Raw genomic sequence first — 24,614 nt, forward strand, 5'->3', positions numbered from 1 at the left:
GCCAAGTCAGACCGGGGAAGCCAGGCACAAATGCTGCTAGAGTGGGGTTACAAAGAGAATCTGATGAAAAAGTCTGAAAAGCTGTCACCTCTGCAGAGCTACCACTTTCACTGGTATGCTGCCAAGCATCTGATGGTAGGCTGGTGTTTTCTGTTGGTCGGCAGGGTTAACAATTGGGAAGAAAATCTGGTTGTGAAACAGGAAGCATGTGGAAAAGCTGGAAACTTCTGGCACCTCTGTTTCAATCTGTCACCTCCTCTAACTATGCAGACCTTTGGAGAGTAGTAGCTGTTTTACTTCTGCCTTTTAAATCTTTGGTAAATTCAGTGAAGAGAATTCTGGGAATTTCTACTTCAGCCAAATCGATAATTAAAAAGTGCCACAGTGATGGTTGCACAACTCGGTGAATATACTAAAAACCATTGAATTGTACACTTTAAACGGGTGAATTTTTTTTTGTATGTGAATTATATCCAGTAAAGCTGTTAAAAACTGTCACAGGTTTAAAACTGTAAAGAAAACCAAGGAAATAATTAGGACAAAAGTCTAGGATAATGATTACCCTTGGGAGAGGAGGAATTGTGAAAAACAGTCTTTGGATGTTAGGAAAAAAAATTTTCTTGATATGCGTGTTGGTTCCAAAAGGATTTGCTTTTATTGTTATGCAGTCTTCTATAAATATATACTGCAAAAAACACCCCCAGAAGACATGATTTTCCTGTCCATTGGAGTAGCAATATGACATAATATTTTGAGATCAGTGCATTTTATAAAGTAAAAGGGTACAGTATGATATAGTCTCCATTTGCTAGGTTTTTAATTATTATGAAGATGTTAACATGAAAGATTTGAGTGCCGCTTCTTGAGATCTAGAAGTTCTAGGGTAGTAATTACTTCTTCTCAATTTATATCTCTGTTACCATGAATTGTTATTCTTTAGAAAGCTAAAGAGTATCATCTATTTATTCATAAGGTCTCCAGGTCTCCTGACAGGCCAGTGAATAGTTTTGAAAATAGGTAAAAGGGATATACCTATCACTTTTCACTGTATATTTTTGATTTTTAAATTTGAACTAATTTCTTGGACTGTACTTAAAAATGAATTTTTACAGATTCTTTAAAACTTCCATATCAAATCTGTCTTGATAGTCTCATGTCACAACATTCTCGTTATCTAAAACATGCTGGAAAATACCCTGATCTACTCTATTTTTATGTGGAGTCACTTTATTTGAATGTTTGTTATGGCTCTTTTTATTCTCTTTGTAATGAGGAAGCAGTTGCCCAGATAAAGATAGAACAGCCTCTCTGCCTGGGTCTGTAGTTGTACCAAAGCTGGGAAATGGATGTGAAGGTTTTTACAAAAGTTCAACGCTATCTTGTACCATTTTTATGTAAATACTAGAAAAAAAATTTTTTTTCTGTAGTTATGTAGACTTCTAGCTTCTTCTCTTCACATAAAACATATGTAGAATGTTTTTTTGAACGAGACACTTAACTCCTAAGCTAAAAGGAGCCCCCAAAAGTTTTTCCGTACATGGGTTAAATTTATAAATATAAAGCCTCATTAGTATTACTTACAAAACCAAACCAAACCTATTGCTGTTGAGTTAATTCTTATAGTGAACCTATAGGACAGAATAGAACTGCACCGTAGCGTTTCCAAGGAGCAGCTGGTAGATTCAAACCTCTGACCTTTTGGTTAGTAGCCAAGCTCTTAGCCAGTGTGCCACCAGTATTACTTATAGTGCTGCTGAACTGTTTGTAAAGCTTTAGAGATACATTTGCTACATGAAATTCTTAAGGTTTTACAATTTGAGTTAAATGTCACTCTATATTTCTCCATTAAGAAAATATTTTTTGATAATTTTTGTAAACATAGTTTATTAATTGTTGTTTAATCTTTTTATTCAATGTTTAGTAAACATTTTGAGTGCCTACTGTGTGTCCCAATTCCTGAAGTAAGCCTGACCATTCAGAAGTAAATAAAAGATGACCACAATCTTGTAGGGAAGACAGATTTAAAAAAAAAAAAAAAAAGCAATATGGAGTGATGAGTGGAATTATAAAGCAACCTGAAGGAACAACATGTGCAAAGGAATGGAAGAAGGAAATAGTTTGATTTGCTTGGGTAATGGAGATCCGTATTTGTGCCCATTCCAAAGAAAGGCAATCAAACAGGATACAGAAATTATTGAACAATATCATTAATGTTACATGCTACAAAATTTTGCTGAAGATAATTTAATAAACAACTGCAGCTGTTCATTGCCAGAAGTTCAGACCAGATTCAGGAGAGAACATGGAACAACAGATGTAATTACTGTGTCAGATGTATCTTGACCGAAAGCAGAAAATACCAGACAAATATTTGCCTGTGTTTTATTGTCTACACAGAGGCATTCTACTGCGTTAGTCATAGGAAAATTATGGGTAACATTAAAAAGAATTGGAATTCCAGAACACTTAATTGTGCTCATGTGGAATCTGTATATGGATCAAGAAAGAGAAAGTGTTTCAGAGCAGGGCATATTATGTGGTTCAGGATTGGTACAAGTGTGCAGCAGGGTTATATCCTTTCACTTTAATTATTCTGTCTCTGGACCCCTAGTGGCACAGTGGGTAAGAGCTCAGCTGCTAACCAGAAGGTCGGCAGTTAGTCTGCCAGCGGCTCCTTGGAAACCCTATCAGGCAGTTCTTCTCTGTCCTATAGGGTCACAATGAGTGGAAATTGACTTAATGGCATTGGGTTTTTTTTTGGGTTGTTCTGTCTGTTTGCTGAACACATAATCTGAAAAGCTGGACTATATGAAGAAGAACATGGCATCAGGCTTGGAGGAAGACTCTTTAATAACCTATAATACGCAGATGGCACAACCTTGCTTACCGAAAATGTAGACAACTTGAAGCACTTATTGATGAAGGTCAAAGACCACAGCCTTCAGTTTGGATTACACTTGAACATGAAGAAAACGAATGTCTTCACAATTGGACAGATAAACTATATCATGATAAGTGAAGAAAATGAAGTTGTCAGTGATTTCATTCTACTTGCATTAACAATCAGTGCTCATGGAAGCAGCAGTCAGGAAATCAAATGATGTATTGCATTGGGCAAATCTGAGGCAAAAGACCTCTTAAAAGTTTCAAAAAAACCCAGAAGTCACTTTAAGGACTAAGGTGCACCTGACCCAAGTGACGGTATTTTCAGTAGCCCCATACACGTGCGAAAGTTGGACAGTGAATGAGGAAGAATTAATGCCTTTGAATTGTAGTTGTGGTGGAGAATATTGATTTCTATGTGTTTTTCTTAAAAAAAAGAAAAAAAAATCATTTTTCTTCTGGCTGGTCATCTGTATTTCAGTCCAGTTTTCTTAACTCATTACATCATCTTAACAGTCCTATGAGTTATGGAGTCAAAACTTTCACTTTTAAAGTTCCTAACCTTGATAACTTGCTTAGTTTAGGAAAGCCTTCCCCATCACAAAATTATTAAATATTCTTCCTAGATTTTTTCTTTGTTTTACATTTTCTTTCTGAGATGTTTAATAGAGCTAAACATTTTTAAATAATGTGAGTAGTGTGCCGTAGAGCTCTAATTTCATCCCTCCTGTAGATGCTTATTATAGAACCATTAATTCTTTCAAACAGCTTTGAAATGTTCCCTTTACCATGTGCTAAATTTCCACAAATAGACGCAGCTCTTTATCTGGCCTTCCTTTGCTCATTGATCTGTTTATTTTATGCCTACATCAGTACAGCATTGTTTTTTCTCTATTTTCTTACATACCGAATTAAATTTGCCAATCTAACACACTGTAAGGACAAAATGCTGTTCCTATTCTACGATTGTAAGGATGGTGCAGGACCTGGCAGTGTTCCAGTCTGTTGTGCAGAGGGTTGCTATGAGTCGGAATTGACTCGATGGCACCTAACAAGCTAACAGCATTCTAGTCTTAAAGATCTATAGAACATGGAGTTTGACTTTACAGTAGAGTCATTTGCTTGTCTAAATGATCTCTGTTACTAGTTTTATAAGTTGAAATCATTTAATCTTTTTTGTTCTTTGACAGTAGAAATTGTGGACTGATGAAGAAAACTAATAAAAGTAGCTCTTTTTGACAATGAAGATACCACTTAAATAATTTCTAATCTTCATTTCTCTAGCCATTGCTTTCTAGCCTTTTTCACATTTTACAGCACACTAAAAATAAGAATATTTGTAGGAAGACTTGAGGTCAGAGGCACTGGTCAGGGGTCTTGGTGGCCCAGGGTCCTGGAGGAATCCGTCTTAGCACACCTGTAGGCTGTTTGCGTTGTGTTGCTTGTCACTAGGGAAGTGTTTGGGAGACGCTGATCTAGGCTAAAGCACCCCAGCTTTAAAATCTTTTCATGGTAGGTCATCTTGATCTTGACATGGATTTAATATTCTGAGAACCAGATTCCTCAAAAGAGTTGTTTTTATTTTCCACTTTTTCTCCTCTTATTTAACCACTCTAATCTGATTTTAGCTTCCATCATTATTCTGCTGAAACTTCTTTCTTGGATCACCGTGATCTCAAAGTTGTTCAATATAAGAAACATTTTTCAGTGCTTATTTAATTTTTTAGTTGTATTCAACCACGTTGACCACACCTCCCTTCCTTGGTTTCTGGGATGGTGCATATCTTGGTTTTTCTCCCACTGGCTGGATGCTTCTTGATCTACCCTACCCAGTGGCTAAAAATGGAGTTTCCTCTTGAGCCTAGACCTTCTTCTTTGTGTGACCATTAAATATGGGTATTTCTCAGGAATTAGACCTAGGCCTTTCTCTTCTTGATACCAAGTTTTACCGTAGGTAATCCTACCTACTTCCATAGTTGCAGTTCGCCAAGAGTGCCTAAATTCTTTTCTTTAGATCAAGTATCTGCTGAGCTTCACATCAGAGCTGCCTACCTGATGTCACTGCTGGAGGATCTGACAGGCGCCTCCTACTTAGCATGTCTGAAGTAGAACTAAAAATCTTCCTTTCCTTGTCTTCTCCATCCCAGTAAAGGGCACCTAAGCCTCCCAGGTGCTCAAGAGAAATCTTTGAGGTCATTAAAAAACAAAACAAAACAAAACCTTTAATTTTAGAGATAGTGTTAGATTTACATAAACGTTGCTAGAATATCACAGAGCTCCCGTGCACCCTGCACCCATTTCCCCCGTTGTTAACATCACTAACTGTTGTTGTTAGGTGCCGTTGATTTGGTCTGACTCACAGCAACCATATGTACAACAGAATGAAACATTGCCTGGTCCTGCTGCATCCTTACAATCATTGCTATGTTTGAGCCCATTGTTGAAGCCACTGTGAAATTCCATCTTGTTGAGGGTTTTTTTCTTTTTTGCTGGCCCTCTACTCTACCAAGCATCATGTCCTTTTCCAGGGACTGGTCCTTCCTGATAACGTGTCCAAAGTACGTGAGATGAAGTCTTGCCATCGTTCCGTCTAGGGAGTATTCTGGCTGTACTTCTTCCAAGACAGACCTGTCCCTTGTTCTGGCAGCCCATGGTGTATTCACTATTCTTCGCCAGTACCAGAATTCAAAGGCATCAATTCTTCTTTGGTCTTCCTTATTCATTGTCCGGCTTTTGCATGCATATGAGGCGTGTGAAAATATCATGGCTTTGTTTAGGCTCACCTTAGTCTTCAAGGTGACAGCTTTGGTTTTCAATACTTTAAAGAGATCTTTTGCAGCAGATTTGCTTAATGCAGCAACCCTGGTGGTGTAGTGCTTAAGTGCTGCAGCTGCTAACCAAAAGGTCGGCAGTTCCAATCCGCCAGGTGCGCCTTGGAAACTACGGGGCAGTTGTGCTCTGTCCTGTAGGGTTTCTATGAGTCGGAATCGACTCGACGGCAGTGGGTTTTTTTTTTTTTTTTTGTTTAGTATATCGTTTGATTTCTTGACTGCTGCTTCCATGGATGTTGATTGTAGATCCAAGTAAAATGAAATCCTTGACAACTTCAGTATTTTCCCTGTTTATCATGTTACTTATCAGTACAATTGTGGGGACCTTTTTTTTTTCCTTACGTTGAGGCCGTAGTCTTTGATCTTCATCATTAAGTGCGTCAGGTCTTCCTCACTTTCAGGATGCAAGGTGTCATCTGCATATTGCAGATTGTTAAGGAGTCTTCCATCGATACTGTTAACACGTTCTTCTTTAGTCTGGCTTCTCAGATGATTTGCTCAGCATACAGATAGAATAAGTATGATGGAAGGTGCACAACTTTCCTGATTTTAAACCACAAGGTGTCCCCTCATTCTGTTTGAGAGACTGACTCTTGGTCTGTGTGTATACAAGTTCTGCGTGGGGATAAATAAGTGTTCTGGAATTCCTATTCTTCGCAATATTATCCACAGTATCTTATGAACCACACAGTCAAATGCCTTTACATAGTCAGGAAAACACAGGTGTAAACATTCTGGTATCCTCTGCTTTCAGCCAAGATCCATCTGACATCAGCAATGATATCCTTCGTTCCACATCCTCTTCTGAATCTGGGTTGAATTTCTGGCAATTCTTTGTCGATGTACTGCTGCAACTGTTTTTGAATTATCTTCAGTAAGATATTAGTTGCGTGTGATATTAATGATAATTGTTCAGTAATATCCACATTCTGTTGGATCACCTTTCTTTGGAATGGGCAGAAATATGGGTCTCTTCAAGTCGGTTGGCCAACAAGCTGTATTCCAGATTTCTTGGCATAGATGAATGAGCGCTTCCAGCACCACATCAGTTTGTTGAAACGTCTCAATTGATATTCCATCAATTCCTGGAGCCTTATTTTTTGCTAATGCCTTTAGTGCAGCTCGGCCTTCTTCCTTCAGTACCATCAGTTCTTGATCATATGCTACCCCCCGAAATGGCTCACCGTCAACCAGTTCTTTTTGGTGCAGTGATTCTGTGTATTCCTTCCATCTTAGTGCTTCCTGTTTCGTTCAGTATTTTGCTCATAAAAAACCAAAAACCAAACCTATTGCCATTGAGTCAGTTCCAACTCATAGCTGCCCTATAGAATCCTTCAAAATTGCAACTCAAGGCTTGAATTTTTTATTCAGTTCTTTCAGGTTGAGATAAACTGAGCATGTTCTTCCCTGTTGGTTTTCTAACTCTAGGTCATTACGCATTTTGTTGTAATTCTTTACTTTGTCTTCTTGACTGCCCTTTGTAATCTTCTGTTTAGCTCTTTTGCTTCATCATTTCTTCCATTCATTTTAGCTAATTTACATTCAAGAACAAATTTCAGAGTCTCTTCCAACATCCATTTTGATGTTTTCTTTTTTTCTTGTCTTTTTAACGACCTTTTGCTTTCTTCATGTATGATGTCCTTGATGCTATTCCACAACTTGTCTGGTCTTGGGTCATTAGTGTTTGATGCTTCAAATCTGTTTTTGAGATGGTCTCTAAATTGAGGGGGGATATACTCAAGGCTGTTCTTTGGCTCTGGTGGACTTGTTTTAATTTTCTTCAGCTTCATCTTGAACTTGTGTCTTAGCAGTTGATGGTCTGTTCCACAGTCAGCCCGTGGCCTTTTTCTGACTGATGATACTGAATTTCTCTGTCTTCTCTTTCCACATATGTAGTCTTTTTGATTCCTGTGTATTCCATCTGCCGAGGTCCGTGGGCATAGTTGCCATTTATGTTGTTGAAAAAAGGGATTTCCAATGAATAAATTGGTTGTTGGTCTTGCGAAATTCTGTGATGCTATCTCGGTGTCATTTCCACCACCAAGGCCACATTTTCCAACTCCTGATCTTTCTTCCTTGTTTCCAGCTTTTGCATTCCAATCATTAGTAATTATCAATGTACCCTGATAGCATGTTTGATCATTTTCAGACTGCAAAAGTTGGTAAAAATCTTCAGTTTCTTATTCTTTGGCCTTGGTGGTTGGAGTATAAATTTGAATAGTAGTTGTATTAACTGATCTCCCTTTTAGGTGTCAGCTCACTAATGCCTAAAATATCTTCAAGTGTTCCATTTCATTTTTGACGACTTCCAATTTTCCTAGATTCATACTCTGTACATTCCATGTTCCGATTACATGTTTGCAGCTGTTCTCATTTTGTGCTGTGCCCCACCCACCAGCAAATGAAGGTCCCGAAAGCTTGACTCCATCTACGTCATTAAGGTCGACTTTCCTTTGAGGAGGCAGCTCTTCCCCAGTCGTATTTTGGGTGCCTTCCAGCGTGAGGGGCTCATCTTCTGGCACTATATCAGACAGCGTTCTGCTGCTATTCATAAGGTTTTCACTGGGCAAGTTTTCTAGAAGTAGACTGCCAGGTCCTTCTTCCTAGTCTTTCTTAGTCTGGAAGCTCTACTGTGACCCATCCACCATAGGTGACCATGTTGGTATTTGAAATACCTACTGGTTGCATAGCTTCCAGCATCATAGTAACACACAAGCCACCACAGTATGACAAACTGACAGATGAGTGGTGGGTTAGCACCTATTGAACCAGTATTGGTACATTATTATTAACTAACATCCATACTTTATTCAGATTTTCTTAGTTTGTACCTAATGTCCTTTTTCTTTTTTGGATCCCATCCAGAACACCACATTTCATTTAGTCATCATGTCTTCTTAGGCTCCTTTTGGCTGTGACAGTTTCTTATAGCCTTGTTTTGGATGACTTTGACAGTTTTGAGGAGGATTGGCCAGGTATTTTGTAGAATGTCCTTCAATTTGGGTTTGTCTGATGTTTTTCTCATGATTAGACTGGGATTATGGATTTTGATGAGAAGACCACAGGGATGAAACGCCATTCTTATTACACCATATCAGGGGTAGATGCTGTCTATCAACATGTCTTATTACTGTTGTTATTCACCTTGATCACCTGGCTGAGGTAGTACTTGTCAGATATCTCCATTGTAAAGTTGCTTCCCCCCCCAACCTTAGGGATCATTTTTGGCTCCTCCCCCCTTTTTTACTGTGTATGGAATCCAAACCAATTCCTGTCAGTTCTACTCACAGATAATTTCCCTTCTAGCCATTTAACGGCCATAACTCTAGTCCCACCCCACCACCTGTGCCTGCACTGGTTTGTTCATGCTCTTGATTGTATTCCTGCTTACCTCTTGCTCACTTCCAGCCCGTTTTCAACCCAGAAACCAGAGCTATCTTGTAAAAATGCCACTCGGTTTATGGTACCGTTTCTGAAATCTTTGAAGGGCTCCCTATTGTCCTTAGATGCCATCCCAAATTCTTAATATGGTCTGTAAAGCTTGTGGAATCATGTCCTAGTCACCTCTTAAGCCTCTTTCCATATCACCTTACCCTCTTCTCTCTTCGAACCTCAGGCTTCTTCCGTTGAATTCCTTCAGTGCTCTCAGTTCCTTCCTGCCATGTTGCCTTTGTAGTTTTTTCTGCTTAGAATGATGGCCACCTTCCTCTTTATCTAATCAACTCATTGTCATCTGTCAGATCTCAGCATACATATTATTTCCTTGGTGACTACTTCCCTGACCCCCTTCCAAAGTCGATGATTTCCATAGTAGCCTACATTTCTCCTTCATCAGACTCATGGTGCCTGACATGACTTGTTCTGTGTCTGAATCCTTTCCTTGATTGCTAAGCTAGACAGGGTGGTATTTCTCTAATGTAGTCACTACTACATCCTAGTCACTAAGTACAGAGTCTACCTCAGAGTAGGTGCTCAATAAATATTTATTAAATTAATTAGTTTTGTTTTTTAATTAAACTAATTTGTGACTAGGACTGTAGAATGGAGATCAGCTTCTTTTTTTAACATGCAAATATGCAAATAAGCCGTTGAATCGATTTCTGTTATTCAACTAATTTAAATCCCACATGCATTCTTTAATTGCTTTGTGTAAGGGGCTGTGGTAGGTATGTTGTGGATCTGGACATGTGTATTCAACCTGTGCTACCCTCAAGGGCCCTTATTCATTCATTCTGTCATTCACCAAACTTGTGTTGGAGCCTTGATATGCCCTGTACTGTGCTGAGCACGGGATACAATGGTCAATAAGCCTCGTACCATCCCTGCTTATCCCAAATCTGTTGCTGTTGAGTCATAGCAACCCTATAGGACAGAGTAGAACTGCCCCGTAGGGTTTACAAGGTTGTTCACCCACTCCTTACTCACCGACATGGTTAGGTTCCAAAGACCAGGTCATCATGTAGGAATCAGCATTGTGCAAAAATGGATGATGACCGTGTCAGATCACAAAATGGAGGATGACCACATCATTATGTAACTGCCAGATTACATCATTACATAACTGTCAAACCACTGAGAATCATGGCCCAGCCAAGTTGACACATAAACTTAACCATCACAGCCAGTATTGCTCTTACCTTGCACCTGAACTTTTGCTACTGCCAGACGTATGTCGTTAACGGGCAAAATAGTAAGATAGTAGATTTTTTTTACTGTTGTCCTAAATACGAAAAGTGGATGAGATAGTCGATAAGTGAGGAGTAGGTATAATCTTTATGGGAGCAGATTGCCAGGTCTTTCTCTTGCAGAGCGGCGGGTGGGTTCGAACTGCTGACCTTTCGGTTAGCATCTGAAAGCTTATGTACTGCTTTTAGAGGGGCTCTTTCTCCCTACCTATACCCATTTATGAGTCAGAATTTACTCAGTGGCACTGGATTTGGGTTTTTTTGGTTTATACCCATTGCTCTCGAGTCAGTTCTACTCACAGCGACCCTTTAGGACAGAGTAGAACTGCCCCATATGGTTTCCTAGGCTGTAATCTTTATGGAAACAGATTGCCACACCTTCCTCCTGTGAAGTGGCTGGCGGGTTCAAACTACATTTCGGTTAGCAGGTTAGTACTTAACCACTGTGCCACCAGGGCTCCTTCAGTCCTACTTATAAAAAAAAAAAAAAATTTTTTTTTTTTTTTTTTAATCGAGTACTAGTGAGACTGTTGGCGGTGGGTGGGGACCCTGACCCAGTCTTCAGTGTCTGTGCTACTGTGGATAGATCTGGTTTGGATTCTTGCTGTGTCATTTTTAAGAATTACGGTCTTGAGCAAATTACCTAACCTTTTGCCCATCTGCAAAAATGTGGCTAGCTGTTTTTCGCTTGGAAGCATTGGGAACCATCAGGTAAGAAAAGGAAGGTAAGATGCTCAGCATCATAATCACAGTTATCACAGAACTAATGTTTATTGTTTTTTAGGTCCTAAGTACTATGCTGAGCAGTTTACCTTAATTACTTTTGTTTATTCTCACAGCAACCTTGTGAGGTAGGGGTGCTATTATCTTCATATCATAAATGAAAGTGAGACTTAGTAGAAAATTTAAATAATTTGCTCAAGGTCACAGAAGTAGTAAGTAATAGAGCTATTATTTGAACTGAAAACCACATGGTATGATTTTGAAGCCCAGAAAGAACTCCCTGTATCTTAAATATCCACCCCACTTTTCAATGTGGTATTCTTTCCTGTTTTAAAGCATCTATGGGTTTTTGGCATTTAAAAAACTTTTTGAAAGTATAGTCTGGGGAGGAAGACCACCTTAAGCTGAAATTTCTTAATTTCCATGTTAGCAGCTTTGGCCTCTATGAATTGGTGCCTGCATGTGGGTTGGGACTGCAGGATGGGGTTGGGCACTCCAGGGCAGTCTTTCTCATCAGACTCACTTGGGGATTTTACTACAAATGGAGATTCCTTAGCCTCTCCTTTGATGTACTGAATTATAATCTCTCAGGTGGTAGGACTTGAGAAACCATTTTTACACATGATTTTGGTTTAAATAGGGAATTCTTATTCAGTCTAAAGTTTGAGAAGCCGCAAATAGAAGAAATAATCCAGACTGTCCTCCAGGAGCCAGTAGAGAAATTAAAATAAGCACCGGTAGGCACTGTTAGTAAGTTTAAAAACAAATATAGAAATAAAATCAACGGTGGGTGCATATTTTTGTTTTATTTCTTGTAAATTTGTATTTGGGAAATGTGGCATATATTAATAGTACTCCTTTTCCCTAGTGGAACAGTGTTAGAAAGGAATGGGTCTTAAAGGTTGATTCAATATAAATGTGATAGGCCAGGCTGGGGGCAGGGGGGTGGAATTAAAGTGTATTTGGCTAATTTGCACATCATATGCAAAGCTAGGAATATGTCTAAAGCTTACTTCAAATACTTTGTCATCTTCTTAGGGAAACTGTCGGACTGTGCCGATTTTCAATTTTGAAAATAAGGTAGTTTGAGATATGTGGTTAGTATGAAAATTAGTTATCAATACCATATGTTTTTACTATATAGTATTTGTTTTTATTTGTCAACAGTGAGGGCGATTTTATTATGTCCCATAAGAAGACCTCCAAGGGTAGGTGGTTCCAGAGTTTGTGATTGAGCACTCATGAGTGGCAGGCTCCCATTGGCTTCCCATGGTTTTCTTGGCTGTCTGTACATGGTCGCTCACAGCATGGTAGCCACGGCTCTGAGCCTGTAGGAAGAGGACAAAGACCCTGTCTTTTCCCTCTACTCATTCTTCTAAAAAAATCTTTATTGAGTTATAATTGGCACACAGTGAATTGTATGGATTTGAATTGTAAATGTGTACTTACAGTTAAGTGTACATATATACATCTGCAAAACTATCACCACACTAAAAAAATGAGCATATGCATCACTCTCAAAAGTTTCTTTGTGCCCTTTGTAATCCCTTCCTCCCACTCTATTCTTTTTTTGTGTATGTGAAATCTTTGAAGATGTTAGGTGTGATCGAGTCTGTTCTGACTCTTAGCGACCCTATGCGCAACAGAAAAAACAGTGCTGGTCCTGCGCCATCCTTACAATCGTTGTTATGCTTGAGCCCATTGTTGCAGCCACTGTGTCAGTCCACCTCATTGAGGGTCTTCCTCTTTTCCTCTGATCTTTGTACTTTGCCAAGCATGATGTCCTTCTCCAGGGACTGATCCCTCCTGACAACATACCCAAAGTATATGAGATGCAGTCTCTCCATCCTTGGTGCTAAGGAGCATTCTGGTTGTACTTCTTCCGAAACAGATTCATTCGTTCTTTTGGCAGCCCATAGTATATTCTTCTCCAATACCACAGTTCAAAGGCGCCAATTCTTCTTTGGTCTTCCTTATTCATTGTCCAGCTTTCAAGTATTAGGGGAAAAAACAGTTACCTTGTTGAAGATAAAATCTAGGTAGAAAGATATTGTACTTTTAGCTTTTGGGGTTTTTTTGAAAAGTGTAATGGAAATAATATGATTGTATGGTATAGGTTGCTGTATTATTTGTAGAAAGTTGTGAGAAACAGATAAATTCCTCAGCACAGGCCATCCTTGAATAGCTTAACAGAGAAAATATATTTTCAGGAAGGATAAAAAAATGATGGAGATGGTGACATCAGTCTTGGTGGAGGGGGCTGGGTGAGGCCACCCATCAATGACTCATAAACATGAAAGCCAAATACTTATGTTTTCTTTGGCTTTTCAATAGATGGTGTTCCTCACATGCTGAAAAAAACTAAATGGAAATACTCCACACTTAACTGAAGGGTATACTTAGCTCAAGTGCATTTTATTCTAGTGAATTGTCTGTTTTATTGAACAATGTGCTGGTGATTTATCTGTACTTATAGATAAAAAATAAGTTTGCCTCAGCCCTGTAATAAACTTTTGCCTGGATATTTATCTTTTTAATCTTTGAATATGCTTCTTAAGGTTAGTTTCTGCTGCAGAAAACGTTATAATGTTAATAGCCGTTGTGTTAGAAATTAGTAAAATGTCTAGTGCTCTATTTCTTTTCTTTTCATTTCTTCCCAGTTCCGTCCTGTATTTTGTTTTGAAAATAGTGTGCTTGAGGTGGAAATGGAAGGATTTTTGTCATGAATTGTCTTTATTAGAAATTATGGTCTGTGTTTGCTTATTTTGAGAAGTGAATCAGTTCTCTGTGCTTATAAATGCTGGTCCTTGGCAAAAAGAATTTTACTAACATAAAGTACAAATCGAGTTTGTTGGAAAACACATCCCTGTAAAATGTTGTTCTGACAGTGAGAGCTTAATATCCATGAGAATTTCTCTGGAAAATTATTCTTTTCTGGAGCCCCAATGACTCGATGGTCTTGTAAAAGTGACACTTGATGTGTTTCTTATTTTCAGTAATATAATTTGCAAATTAGATACTGTAATGTAGATTTCAATTTTTAGATTCAGAATAGCATGCAATGCTTCAGTTATACCTACAAGGTTTTTGGGGTTTGTAGCATTGTTGAACATTTCCTGTTTAATTCAGTCGCTAGCCTGGTGGTACAACAGTTAAGTGCTCAGCTGCTAACTGAAAGGTTGGTAGTTTGAAGCCACAGTGGCTCCGTGGCATAGTGGTTAAGTGCTACAGTTGCTAACCAAGAGGTCGGCAGTTCGAATCTGCCAGGTGTTCGTTGGAAACTATGGGGCAGTTTTCCGCTGTCCTATAGGGTTGCTATGAGTTGGAATTGACTAGACAGCAGTGGGTTTGGTGTTTTTGGTTTAGTGGCTCCATGAGAGAAAGACCTGGTGATCTGATCTTGTAAATATTACGGCCTAGAAAACTGTATGGGGGCGGTTCTACTCTGTCACATGAGGTTGCTATGAGTCAAAAATTGACTCGACAGCACCGAACAACATGAAGTTAAAGAAGGGGACAAGTCGTAATTTTTGAAGGGGACTCTCCTGAGGTAGACTAGCCGTCTCTATCCTTTGATGTAAGAACACTTAGCATTTCCACCACTTAGGGATTTTGTCTTGGTTTAAGAAAACTCCTCAGTCTGCACACATATTGGCATGTATTAATTCAGGCCATTCTTATCAGTCAACACCTGAGCCTTACTGACGAAGAAGGGAGGCTGTCGGGGGATGTCTTAGTCATCTTTTGCTTCTACAACAGAAATACCACCAATGGATGGCTTTAGCAAAGAGGAATTTATTCTCTGACAGTGTAGTAGGCTACAAGTCCAAATTGAAGGCATCAGCTCCAGGGGGAAGGCTTTCTCTTTCTGTGGGCTGTGGAGGAAGGTGCTTGTCATCAATCTTCCCCTGGTGGAGGAGCTTCTCAGGTGCAGGGACCTCGGATCCAAAGGGTGCACCCTGCTCCTGGTGCTGCTTTCTTGGTGGTATGAGGTCCCTATGTCTCTCTGGTTGCATCTTTCTTTTATATCTCAAAAGAGACTGACATAAGACACAATCTAATCTTGTAGAGCTCATCAATATAACTGCTGTTAATGCTAATTCATCTTGTTAATGTCATAGTTATAGGATTTACAACACATAGGGAAATCACATCAAATGACAAAATGGTAGATAATCATATAGTACTAGGAATCATGACCTAGCCAAGTTGACAGATGTTTTGGAGGGACACAGTTTAATCCATGACAGGGGAGGAAGAAAGATGAATACTTTTGGATCACGAGGCATTGCTGTCTGGGGTCCAGGAAGTGAGCTAGGAGGCAGAAGGTTCCAAAGAGAATGTTTTGTATCCAAAGTTTCCACTTGGATCAGCCCTTTGAAAAGAAAAGCTACTCAGGCCCCATAGCCCCCAAAATTCAGCGCAGGACTGTCACTTCAACAGTTTCAGGTTAAACAGGCAGTTGTCAGCTGTAACTGCTGTTGACCACATTGTTTCTATGAAAGGATGTATGCTATTATTCCAAATACCTGCCTCAACAGACAGACTCTGGGAATGGTCTCCTTTTTGGTTGTTGTTGTTAAAGCTGAATCAGTTGCTGTTTAGGTTTGTGTTACCCTCTTGATGTTTGTAGTTCTGTAAAAATGGTGTGGCGGAGCTGTCTGACCTCCTCTTAACTTCATGAGGAGGGTAGAGAATCACTAGCAGCATCAACCCAAGGCTGCTTCCTATGAAGCAGAGGCTAGACATAACCCACCCTCCAACCTTTTTAACAATTATGACACCAGCTGTCCCCCGATGACACTCTACTTCTCTACTGTGTTGCCGTGGCCACACAGAACTCACAGACCATACTCACGGTTATGGGGTTTATTAGGGAAGTAACAGATTACAATTCAGGATCAGGGACAACTCAGGATACAGTTCTTTGATCAGATCAGCCTCTTCTCAGCATGCCCACAGGCAGGCCTCTCTCTGGCCCTTGGCCTTTTGGCCACTAGCTCCTTGGCCTGGCCTCTGCCCTGCTCCTGTTACTAAGTGTCTGAAAGCTCTTTAGCTCTACCAGTAAGTGATCCATGGGTCCACAAGCCTAGCTCTGCCAAATGCCTGGAGGCATCCACTCCAGTAGTAAGCCTCTGTCTGAAGGTACTGACCTTTCTTGCTCTGTGGGCTAGGAAGCCCACTGTGATGTCTTCCACTGGTCTCCTAGCTCTGCTGGCCATGATGCTGCTGTTTCCCTGTAGCTGCTTCTCGCAGTCTCACACCGTCTCCAGTGTTACTGCTCTCTTCCGTGTATCCTGGGTCTAGAAGATTCTCAGCACAGGGACTCTGGGCCCAAAGGACGTATTCTCCTGTCTCTTCTTTTATTGGTGGTAGTGACGTCCCCCCTCTGCTCTGGGATTGGCTCTCTTTTAAGCCTAGGTGGATGGCAAAACTGACCAATCTTCTTGTTAGGGTTCCATGTACCTTTTTGCATGATCCCATTTCCCCCTGCCCTCCCCCCATTCCATGGACCTTATTTACATTGTAACAAGCTGTCCAATCCCATTGGTGGGCCACAAGCAGCTTATTTGCATAGTCCCACCCAGTCATTTTGTGGGAGTCACAAAAACTGTGGCTAGAAGGGCCATTTTAAGTAATTCACTGTGCCACAAGTCCTCTTTCTATTCACTAAATTGTATTCCATTATTCTTAAAAATTAGGGCCACAGTAAACTCCTAATAGCTTTTATCCCCCTTATTCCAAACAGTAAAAATGTAAGCTAAAATCCTCCATAAACCAAAAAAAAAAAAAAAAAAAAAAACCCAAACCAGTTGTCATCCGGTTGATTCTGACCCATGATGACCCCAGGTGTGTCAGAGTAGAATGGTGCATAGTTTTCAGTGGCTGTGACCTTTAGGAAGTGGATTGCCAGGCCTTTCTCCCAGGGTGCCTCTGGGTGTACCTGAACCATCAACCTCTTTCGATTAATATCTGAGTGCTAAACTATTTCCACAACCCAGGGACTCCTAAAATCCTTCATAAAAAAACCCAAACCCATTGCTTTCGAGTTGATTGACTGACTCATAGCAACAGAGTAGAATTGCCCCGTAGGATTTCCAGGGAGCAGCTGGTGGATTTGAACTGCCTGCCTTTTGGTTAGCAGCCTGAACTCTTAACCACTGCACCACCAGGGTTCCAGAATCCTTCATAGATTTTCTTAAATCACTGGAAGTGTTTTTATTGGTTTAGTTCTGCTAAATAGGTAGGTAGGGGAGAGTTCTTGTTGTTTTTATTACTTAGATTTAATTCATTTCTATGCAGTTATTTGTGGGAATTTTGTTCTTATACCTGTAGGTTCTCAAAGAGCAGCTCCTTACTACTTGTAGATTATATTCATATTGGAGTGGTCTGGTGTCATGGAAACTTGATACCATGGAGATTAACCTACTAGAAAATTTGGGCTAACATTTTTGTGAGTTGGTAAAATTTAAAAATGAATTAAAAGACTTTTTAAAAAAGTATCTGTGAGTAACTTTATGCTCTTATTGTCCAGAAGAGTTTGTTGTTTAATAAGTACTTGTGCTTTGGTAATAAAGGGATACATACAGATATTTGATCTGGAGAGGCTTTCTCTTTCTTCATAGGAGACATTTAAGTAAAAGGACACTTGACTAACGTTACACAGCTGGCTTCTTGTCTTTTGTTGCAAACACGCTGAAATGGTCTAAATAATGATGCTACTAAAACGTGTGCAGTGTTTTGACGGGGTATTGATTCCTTCTGTAGTGCTCAAAATTGCTTGCGTGCCTCCCAGTAACAAATACATATGTGACAGACGTAATGTGAGATGAGCATTCCAGAGAAATGAAATGCTAGCTTACTTTTCAGTAGCTGTGCAACTAAAAAAACAAACAAAAAAAAACCGTGCTTTTAGAAATGTGGCCTTCAGGCACTAACACACGTATATCCAGTGCATGATCAGAGGGAACAAAAATGTGTTTGGCGTTTATAGAGTTGGCTTATTTATTGATTGTCCTAAGTCACTAGAAAGGATATCCTATTCCTTTTAATAAAATACTTTTGGTCTCTATTTTAATATATAAGTACTTTTGGAATTTGATTTTAACCAATTGAACCCAAATGTTAGGTATTGTGGGATGACACTGAACTAGGAGAGTGGAAGAAGAAATGGCAGATGTGCACTATTATGTCAAGAATGGTACTTAAACTAAATTCTTTTTTGTTATGCTTTCATTACTCTTCTATATGGTAAGCCATTATTTATAGTGCCCTTTAGAATCTGTTGTCCACATTCTAGTACTAAGTACAGTGCTAAGGAATTTAGATCCAAAATCAGGGAATGTAGCTGCTCAAGTTTTCGGACAGAGGCACTAATGATTATTTCATTATATTGCCTGTTTTATCTACTAGTGAAATGAGTATTGAAATTATTTTTTGTAACTGTTAATTGTGCTTGCTATTGCTGCAAAGTTAAATAAGTTTGTCATGATTTTGGTATTAGGTACATGCTTCAAAACAAAACCATAGCTCTTTCTAAAACAAACCGATTTTAGTTAGTGGGGAATGAGAGTAAATAATAACATCTGTTGAAGAAATGAAGCCTAACCTGTCAGATACTTTCTTCTGTTGTAGATATTCCCTGTGTCAAGCTTCTTGTAACTCTGTGTAATTCCAGTAGAACTAGCAAGTTATTTTGCTTAAAATGTCGTTTTTTCATGCGCAGTGAAAGTTGAATGTGAGAAAAGGTTTAATAGATATAGTTACACAATTTATTTTATCATGTATCACTTTATTGCTGTCTTCTAGAATATTGTTATACTAAATGTTCCAATAATGGAAATTTTATGCAGCTACTTCAAATGAAACAAATTTGCAAAAACTCAATTTTGGAACTCATTCCTTGAGGAGAGGAAAAAAACTCACCATGCTGTGACCAAATTAGATTTCTGATATGCTGGCAACTTATCAAACATTGTCATTTCCAGAAAACAGGGTGTGGGTCCAACAAAATGTCAGTACTTCTCAATCACTTTAAATTGAGATATTTTGGGGTTTAATATGATGGAATGGTTAAATTTTTACAAAAACTGCATTGGTAACAGGTAATTAAAATTTGGTTTTTGTACCTAAATGAAAATGGCTCTACCTGGAATCAGGAATAACCATGTTCAATTACAGTGGAGTCTTCTTTTCAAGAAGAGCTTGATTTTAAACTCTCAGAGGTACTAGTTTTACTTACTGGAGCTCCTTTGTTTTGCAGAGATCATGATGCAGCCGTCCTTTTGGATTTCTTTTTAATAATGTGTGACCCTTCACCTTTGATCCCCTGACCTGCATTACCTTGGTAACCATTTCATTTTTTAATTTAATTTCATTTTTTAATTTTGGTGTACGAGCTGTAACATTTCATCTCTCAAAGTGTAACACGCTGATATCCTCAAATAGAGGTACCCCTTTGGCCGATAAATTTGCAAAATGCTGTCTTCGTTTTCTGTATTAAAATTCATTCCAGTTTTTAAAATGAATTGTAATCTGTGTTTTCATCCTTTTAAAATTTAAGTTTAATGAGTGCATTTCCCTCTATATTTCCTCTTCTATTCATGTTTGCAAGAGCTCAGTTAGCTTGTTGTCTGCATATACACACACCCACAAGACACCCATACAGCCCTTCTTTTTCCCATGCCACTGCCGCCCCCCTTCCCACACAGCCCCCTTACCATCACCACACACTCCTTGCTTTGTAGATTAACTTGTCTTTCTCTCAGAAATAATAGCAGCTTGAATCTGTTAGTCTTAGCTGCCATATTCTGCAACTTCAGATTACATTTTATATTCTCATGTATTATTGGGAGAACAAGTTAAAGGGCTGGAAGATAACAAACTTGTCTGATTTCCAAAATTCACCTTTTTCGCTCCTTGAATTTTATTTATTTGAGGTAGAAGTTAAGAACAGGCAACATTTTTAACGTGACCAAAAATGTAGGTTTGTCTCTGCTGAAATCCAGTTAGGTCAACTCTGATGTCCATATACCAGATTGATTTATGCCATGTGGTATTTCTTGACTGTTTTTCAAACTTTTTATTGTACTCCTCTTTTCAGTACATTCTTATTTGAAAGCAAAACAAACCAGAATAAAAACATAAAAAAAAAAAAAAGCAAATATGAGTTAATCCTTTGAACTGGCAAGATATTCTTAAAAAAAAAAAAAAAGTGAAATTTCATAGCATCATGGCCCAGTGAAGCACAGATTATTTTTTAAGTGTCTCATTATTTTATTCTCTAACATTTAATGCTGATGTTTTAATTGCACACAGCTGAAGCTGCTAAATGAGCACTGAAATGGCTTTAAGTCCTCTCTGAGCTTTGTTGATACCTATAAAAGTTTATATCGTTCATTAGAACCACAAATTAAAATTAGTTGTAGTGAGCTGTACATTGGTGATTTGCACTCTTCTGCAGACTCCTGAGTCACTGGGTTGTGTTTGCCTCGGGTACTTGCATACCTGGAAAGCTGCCTTTGGCCTGTTAGGTATCTTCTATTTTCACAGACTCTCAAAATATCCGAGCTGAGAAATACGTATAGGTAAAGCATTCTATGAGTATAAAGACAAAGTAAACAGAATAAATGTCCGAATAGTCGGGAGCAGCTTATTTGCCTCGAATTTTAGAGGTTTTTTTTTCTTTATTTTTTATTTTTATTATTATAATGCTTTTCAGAGTCGTGCAGCAGGCATGTTTTCTAGATCCCAAAAGAGTTTTTTTTTTCTCTTTAGGCTTGTCCTTTATTTGTTCCTTCGATGCCTTATCTTTTCAGAGTAACTTAGAGTTTATTGGCTGAAGAATACAAGGCTAAAGGGGCCCGTGACTGGAATCTGCTCCATTTCTCTGCTCAGCAGCTCTGGGCCCCCTGGCCCTGGGGGGGTGAGCCACCAGCTCCATATGGACAGAATCAGGACCTCGGCACATTTCCGCTGTGGACGCTCCTGTACTCTCGAGACAGTCAGATACCTTATTCATAAGCCCAGTAGGAACCAAAGAGACATTACTAGGTGCAGAAGAGAAATGTGCTTGTTGTGATATTTTAGTTTGCAGTTAGATCAGTTAGATTTTCTTTTTGAGTTTTCTGCTTACTACATTTTAAGATAACCTATTTTTTCTAAGAGAGCTGGTGTATGGACACATTATTTTCAGTGAGTATTGCTTATTTGGGTCAGTATTCAGGAATTCTAATAAGTTGGAAGCGTGATTTAGTGAGTAACCCCCAACTGAGAGTCAAAACAGCTGCTTTGACTAGCTAGCAGAGTCTCTGGATATGGCATTAATGTCTCCTAAGGTAGTCACACAAAACTAAAAACTCAAATAGAAAAACCTCAAGAGACTTTCATTTTGGTGTAAAAACAGTAAAATTGGTTGTTTGGTTTAATGTATAGGAGTTTATTAAACATCTCATCAATGCTACTTCAGTTTATCCTGTGTGATATGTAGATGTTGTATGTCTCCTACTTGCTTTTTTGGGTTGTTAGGAGGATGAGTGGAATGCTTGTATGACAGACATACTGGGATTTTGAATGTCGTCCTATGATTATGCTGTTAGCAGTCCTGATCATTGTGTTGAGAGGCAGTGACCGTGACTCCTGTGCTGAATGGTCAGGAGCATGGGCTCTGGAGCTGACTGCCCCAGTTCGAATTTCTTCTGACCTCTTGTAAGTAACCTAACCTCCCTGTGCCTCAGTTTCCTCCTCTTTAAACTAGGATGATAATAATAGTATTTACAGGATCGTGGCGAATTACAGATGAGTTGATGTATGGATAGTGCTTCGAGAAGCTCCAGGCAGGTAGTGTGGCTGTGGGGATGAAGCCCAGCTCAGACTCTGCCTGAGAGGACCCAATCAGAATGGGGGTTTTGAATTAAGTGGAATTCTGAGGAGAACATACACTCTACAGAAAGTTAAACTTAAAAAAAATTTCCTCTGTCTTCTAACATTGCCTTAAAGACCCTTGCATGCTGAGAGAGGGAGTGGAATTGCATGGTTTATTGTAATTCCAAAACCAAACCTGTTGTGGAATCGATTCTGATGCATAGCCACCATATAGGACAGAGTAAAACTGCCTCATAGGGTTTCCAAGGAGTGCCTGCTGGATTTGAACTGCTGACCTTTTGCTTAGCAGCTGAGTGCTTAACCACTGTGCCACCAGGGCTCCTTATTGTAGTTAAGCCTGCCTAAGACAGATATAAGTTCAGGGACTTAAAGTTAAATCTAGGTTCCTAACCTTTTAGGAACATCCCTTTGTAGATACAGTTCTTTTGTTTTGCTGTTTTTGGCTATCTTCAAAGTTAAAACGGAGCTCCTGGGCGGTACAAATAGTTAAGTGCTTGACTGCTAGCTGAAAGGTTTGTGGTTTAAACTCACTCAGAGATGCCTCAGAAGACAGGCCTGGCGATCTGCTTCTGAAAGGTCACAGCCTTGAAAACTCTATACAACAACATAGCCAAAACACAAGAAAAGAGATCTGTAGGAGAGATCCCATCTTAGCATTTCTTCATTCTCTTTTATCTGCAGTGAGCTGGCTAGCTAGCCTTCAGGAGGGAAAGTATTAAACTGCTTTGAGGTTTTTATGAGGCTTCAGTGCTTCATCCTAAATAGAGTATGTGGGAAGGACATTCGCTCACTGCTATGTATCATGCACTTTAATGATCTACAGTTATCTGTGAGGTAGGTGGTACATTAATAGTCACATTTTGAAAATGAGAAACCTGTTGCTCAGATAGGGTAGGTAAACTTGCAGAAGGTCATAGACTTAGTAAAGTTCAGAACTGGTATTTCATCCAAGGCTCTCTCCTTATGGCGCCTGCTGCATTGACCGGCACACCTGCCTAAACCACTGACAAGAGTGGTTCTGCCATTTTGGTTGTATGTGTTACCTTCTCTTGAAACAACATACCCCTAGCTTAGTAAGGCCTCATTGCCTACATAGCTGGCTGCTATGATCCTCCACTGCCATTTCCAGGAAGGCTGTATCATACGTGTGACCCTTTTAGGGACCTTAGAGCAGTGGCCGCCTCATCTTGGCTGCACATCCAGAATCAGCTTGTACAAATGTTAAAAAATACAGAGGCTGGCCCCACCCCAAGACTCTGCTGCTCTTTTTGTTCTAGCAGAGAACCAGTGATCAATAAGGTTCAGAAATACAGGAAGCTTATTTTATAAACAAGAAAAAAATGTACGTTAAATACTTTGTACATGTATAGATTTGTGCTTCTAGATCATGGCCAGTGCTATTAATTCCATAGCTGTCTACATTGTAAGTTAAGATAAGCCTTTGTGAGCCAATTCAGTAATTCAGCCACCAATAGTCTGCACCCTTCCCATGGGAAGCGTCCCAATCATCCGCTCTGTAGAATAGTCTTCTTTAAGCAGGACCTGACCATCACAGCTAAATACAGTGTTGAATTAGAGTGTTACCATCCTATCGTCCCATCTGCTCCTTTTCCTGGCCTCCTTTGTTTTTCTTTCTATCCGTCCATCTCCCCCATCTCCTTTCAGGTGTGTGTGGATGTATCTGTCACCAGACTGTGAAGGACTTGAAGTCCTCCGTGGTGCTTGGCACTTAGTAGGTGTTCATCTTGACCTTTCTTAATATGTCTTAGTATCTGCCTTTCAAAGGAGCAGGAACTATTCCTCATTAGCCTGAAAATTGTCAGATTTTGTTTGTGATCATAGGATCCCTGGTGGCACAGTGGTTAAACGGTTGGCTGCTAACCAAGAGGTTGGTGGTTCAAACCCACCAGCCACTCCTTGGGAGAAAGATGTGCAGTCTGCTCCTGTAAAGATTTACAGCCTTGGAAACCCTATGGGGCAGTTCTACTCTATCTTATAGGGTCTCTATGAGTTGGAACTGACTCAGTGGCAATGGGTTTGGTGTGTTTTACCCTCACTTAGGTGGTTTGTTTTGAAAATTTAGGTAATTTAGTGTCATGGAGTTAGGATGAGAAACAGTGGGCTTCAGTTGCTGAACAGTACAGAATGTTGGGCAACAGAATGCGCTTGGACTGTACTAGAAGCCACTTAGTTCAAGCTCTTAGGGTCCACATAGGCTTTAGAGCTGGAAAGGTCTGTGATTACCTGGGTTGAACTCCTCGTTTTGGTGATGAAAAACAGACTCTTGAGAGGGGAAGGTGTCTGGTAAGAGCTCACAGCCAGCACGGATGTGCCCCTTGGTACTTCCTCTCTGTCCCATCAACCTGTGTGTGTGGAGGGCAGAGAAGAACAGAGTAAATGCGGTGACACCTGTGAGCAGGAGAGATTTGGTGTCTGCCTTGAGAAGTAATGGAGAAATAGTCAAAATAACCCCCCTCTGCTTTTCTTCTCTCATCTCCCCTTTCACATGAGAAAACAAATAAACTCCTTAAGGTTAGAGTGATTTGAGGGTGAGCAGGGAGCCTCTGCCAAGCGAGAGTCAGGAAGCCCTGCAAGTGGTCTAGGTTTG

The 24,614-nt window shown here is 39.6% G+C and overlaps 1 protein-coding gene across 3 annotated transcripts in view; it reads left to right on the forward strand.

Moving 5' to 3' along the window:
- The window catches only part of CAMTA1 (calmodulin binding transcription activator 1), a 1,094,671-nt gene that overhangs the window by 62,877 nt on the left and 1,007,180 nt on the right, over positions 1-24,614 (forward strand). The window contains exon 4 of one of the 3 annotated variants that reach the window (XR_010321279.1): positions 19,386-19,469. The exons of 1 other annotated variant lie outside the window; for it this stretch is intronic. Coding sequence is in view for 1 of the 2 variants with exons in the window: in XM_064281182.1 (XP_064137252.1) it covers positions 19,386-19,394 (9 nt within the window). In the remaining variant the exon portion in view is untranslated. Of the gene's footprint in view, positions 1-19,385; positions 19,651-24,614 lie in introns of those variants that run through there. One more of the 3 variants, XM_064281182.1, reaches the window with a different exon arrangement.

The sequence above is a fragment of the Loxodonta africana genome, chromosome 3 (assembly GCF_030014295.1).
Source record: "Loxodonta africana isolate mLoxAfr1 chromosome 3, mLoxAfr1.hap2, whole genome shotgun sequence".
NCBI classification, from domain to species: Eukaryota; Metazoa; Chordata; class Mammalia; order Proboscidea; family Elephantidae; genus Loxodonta; species Loxodonta africana.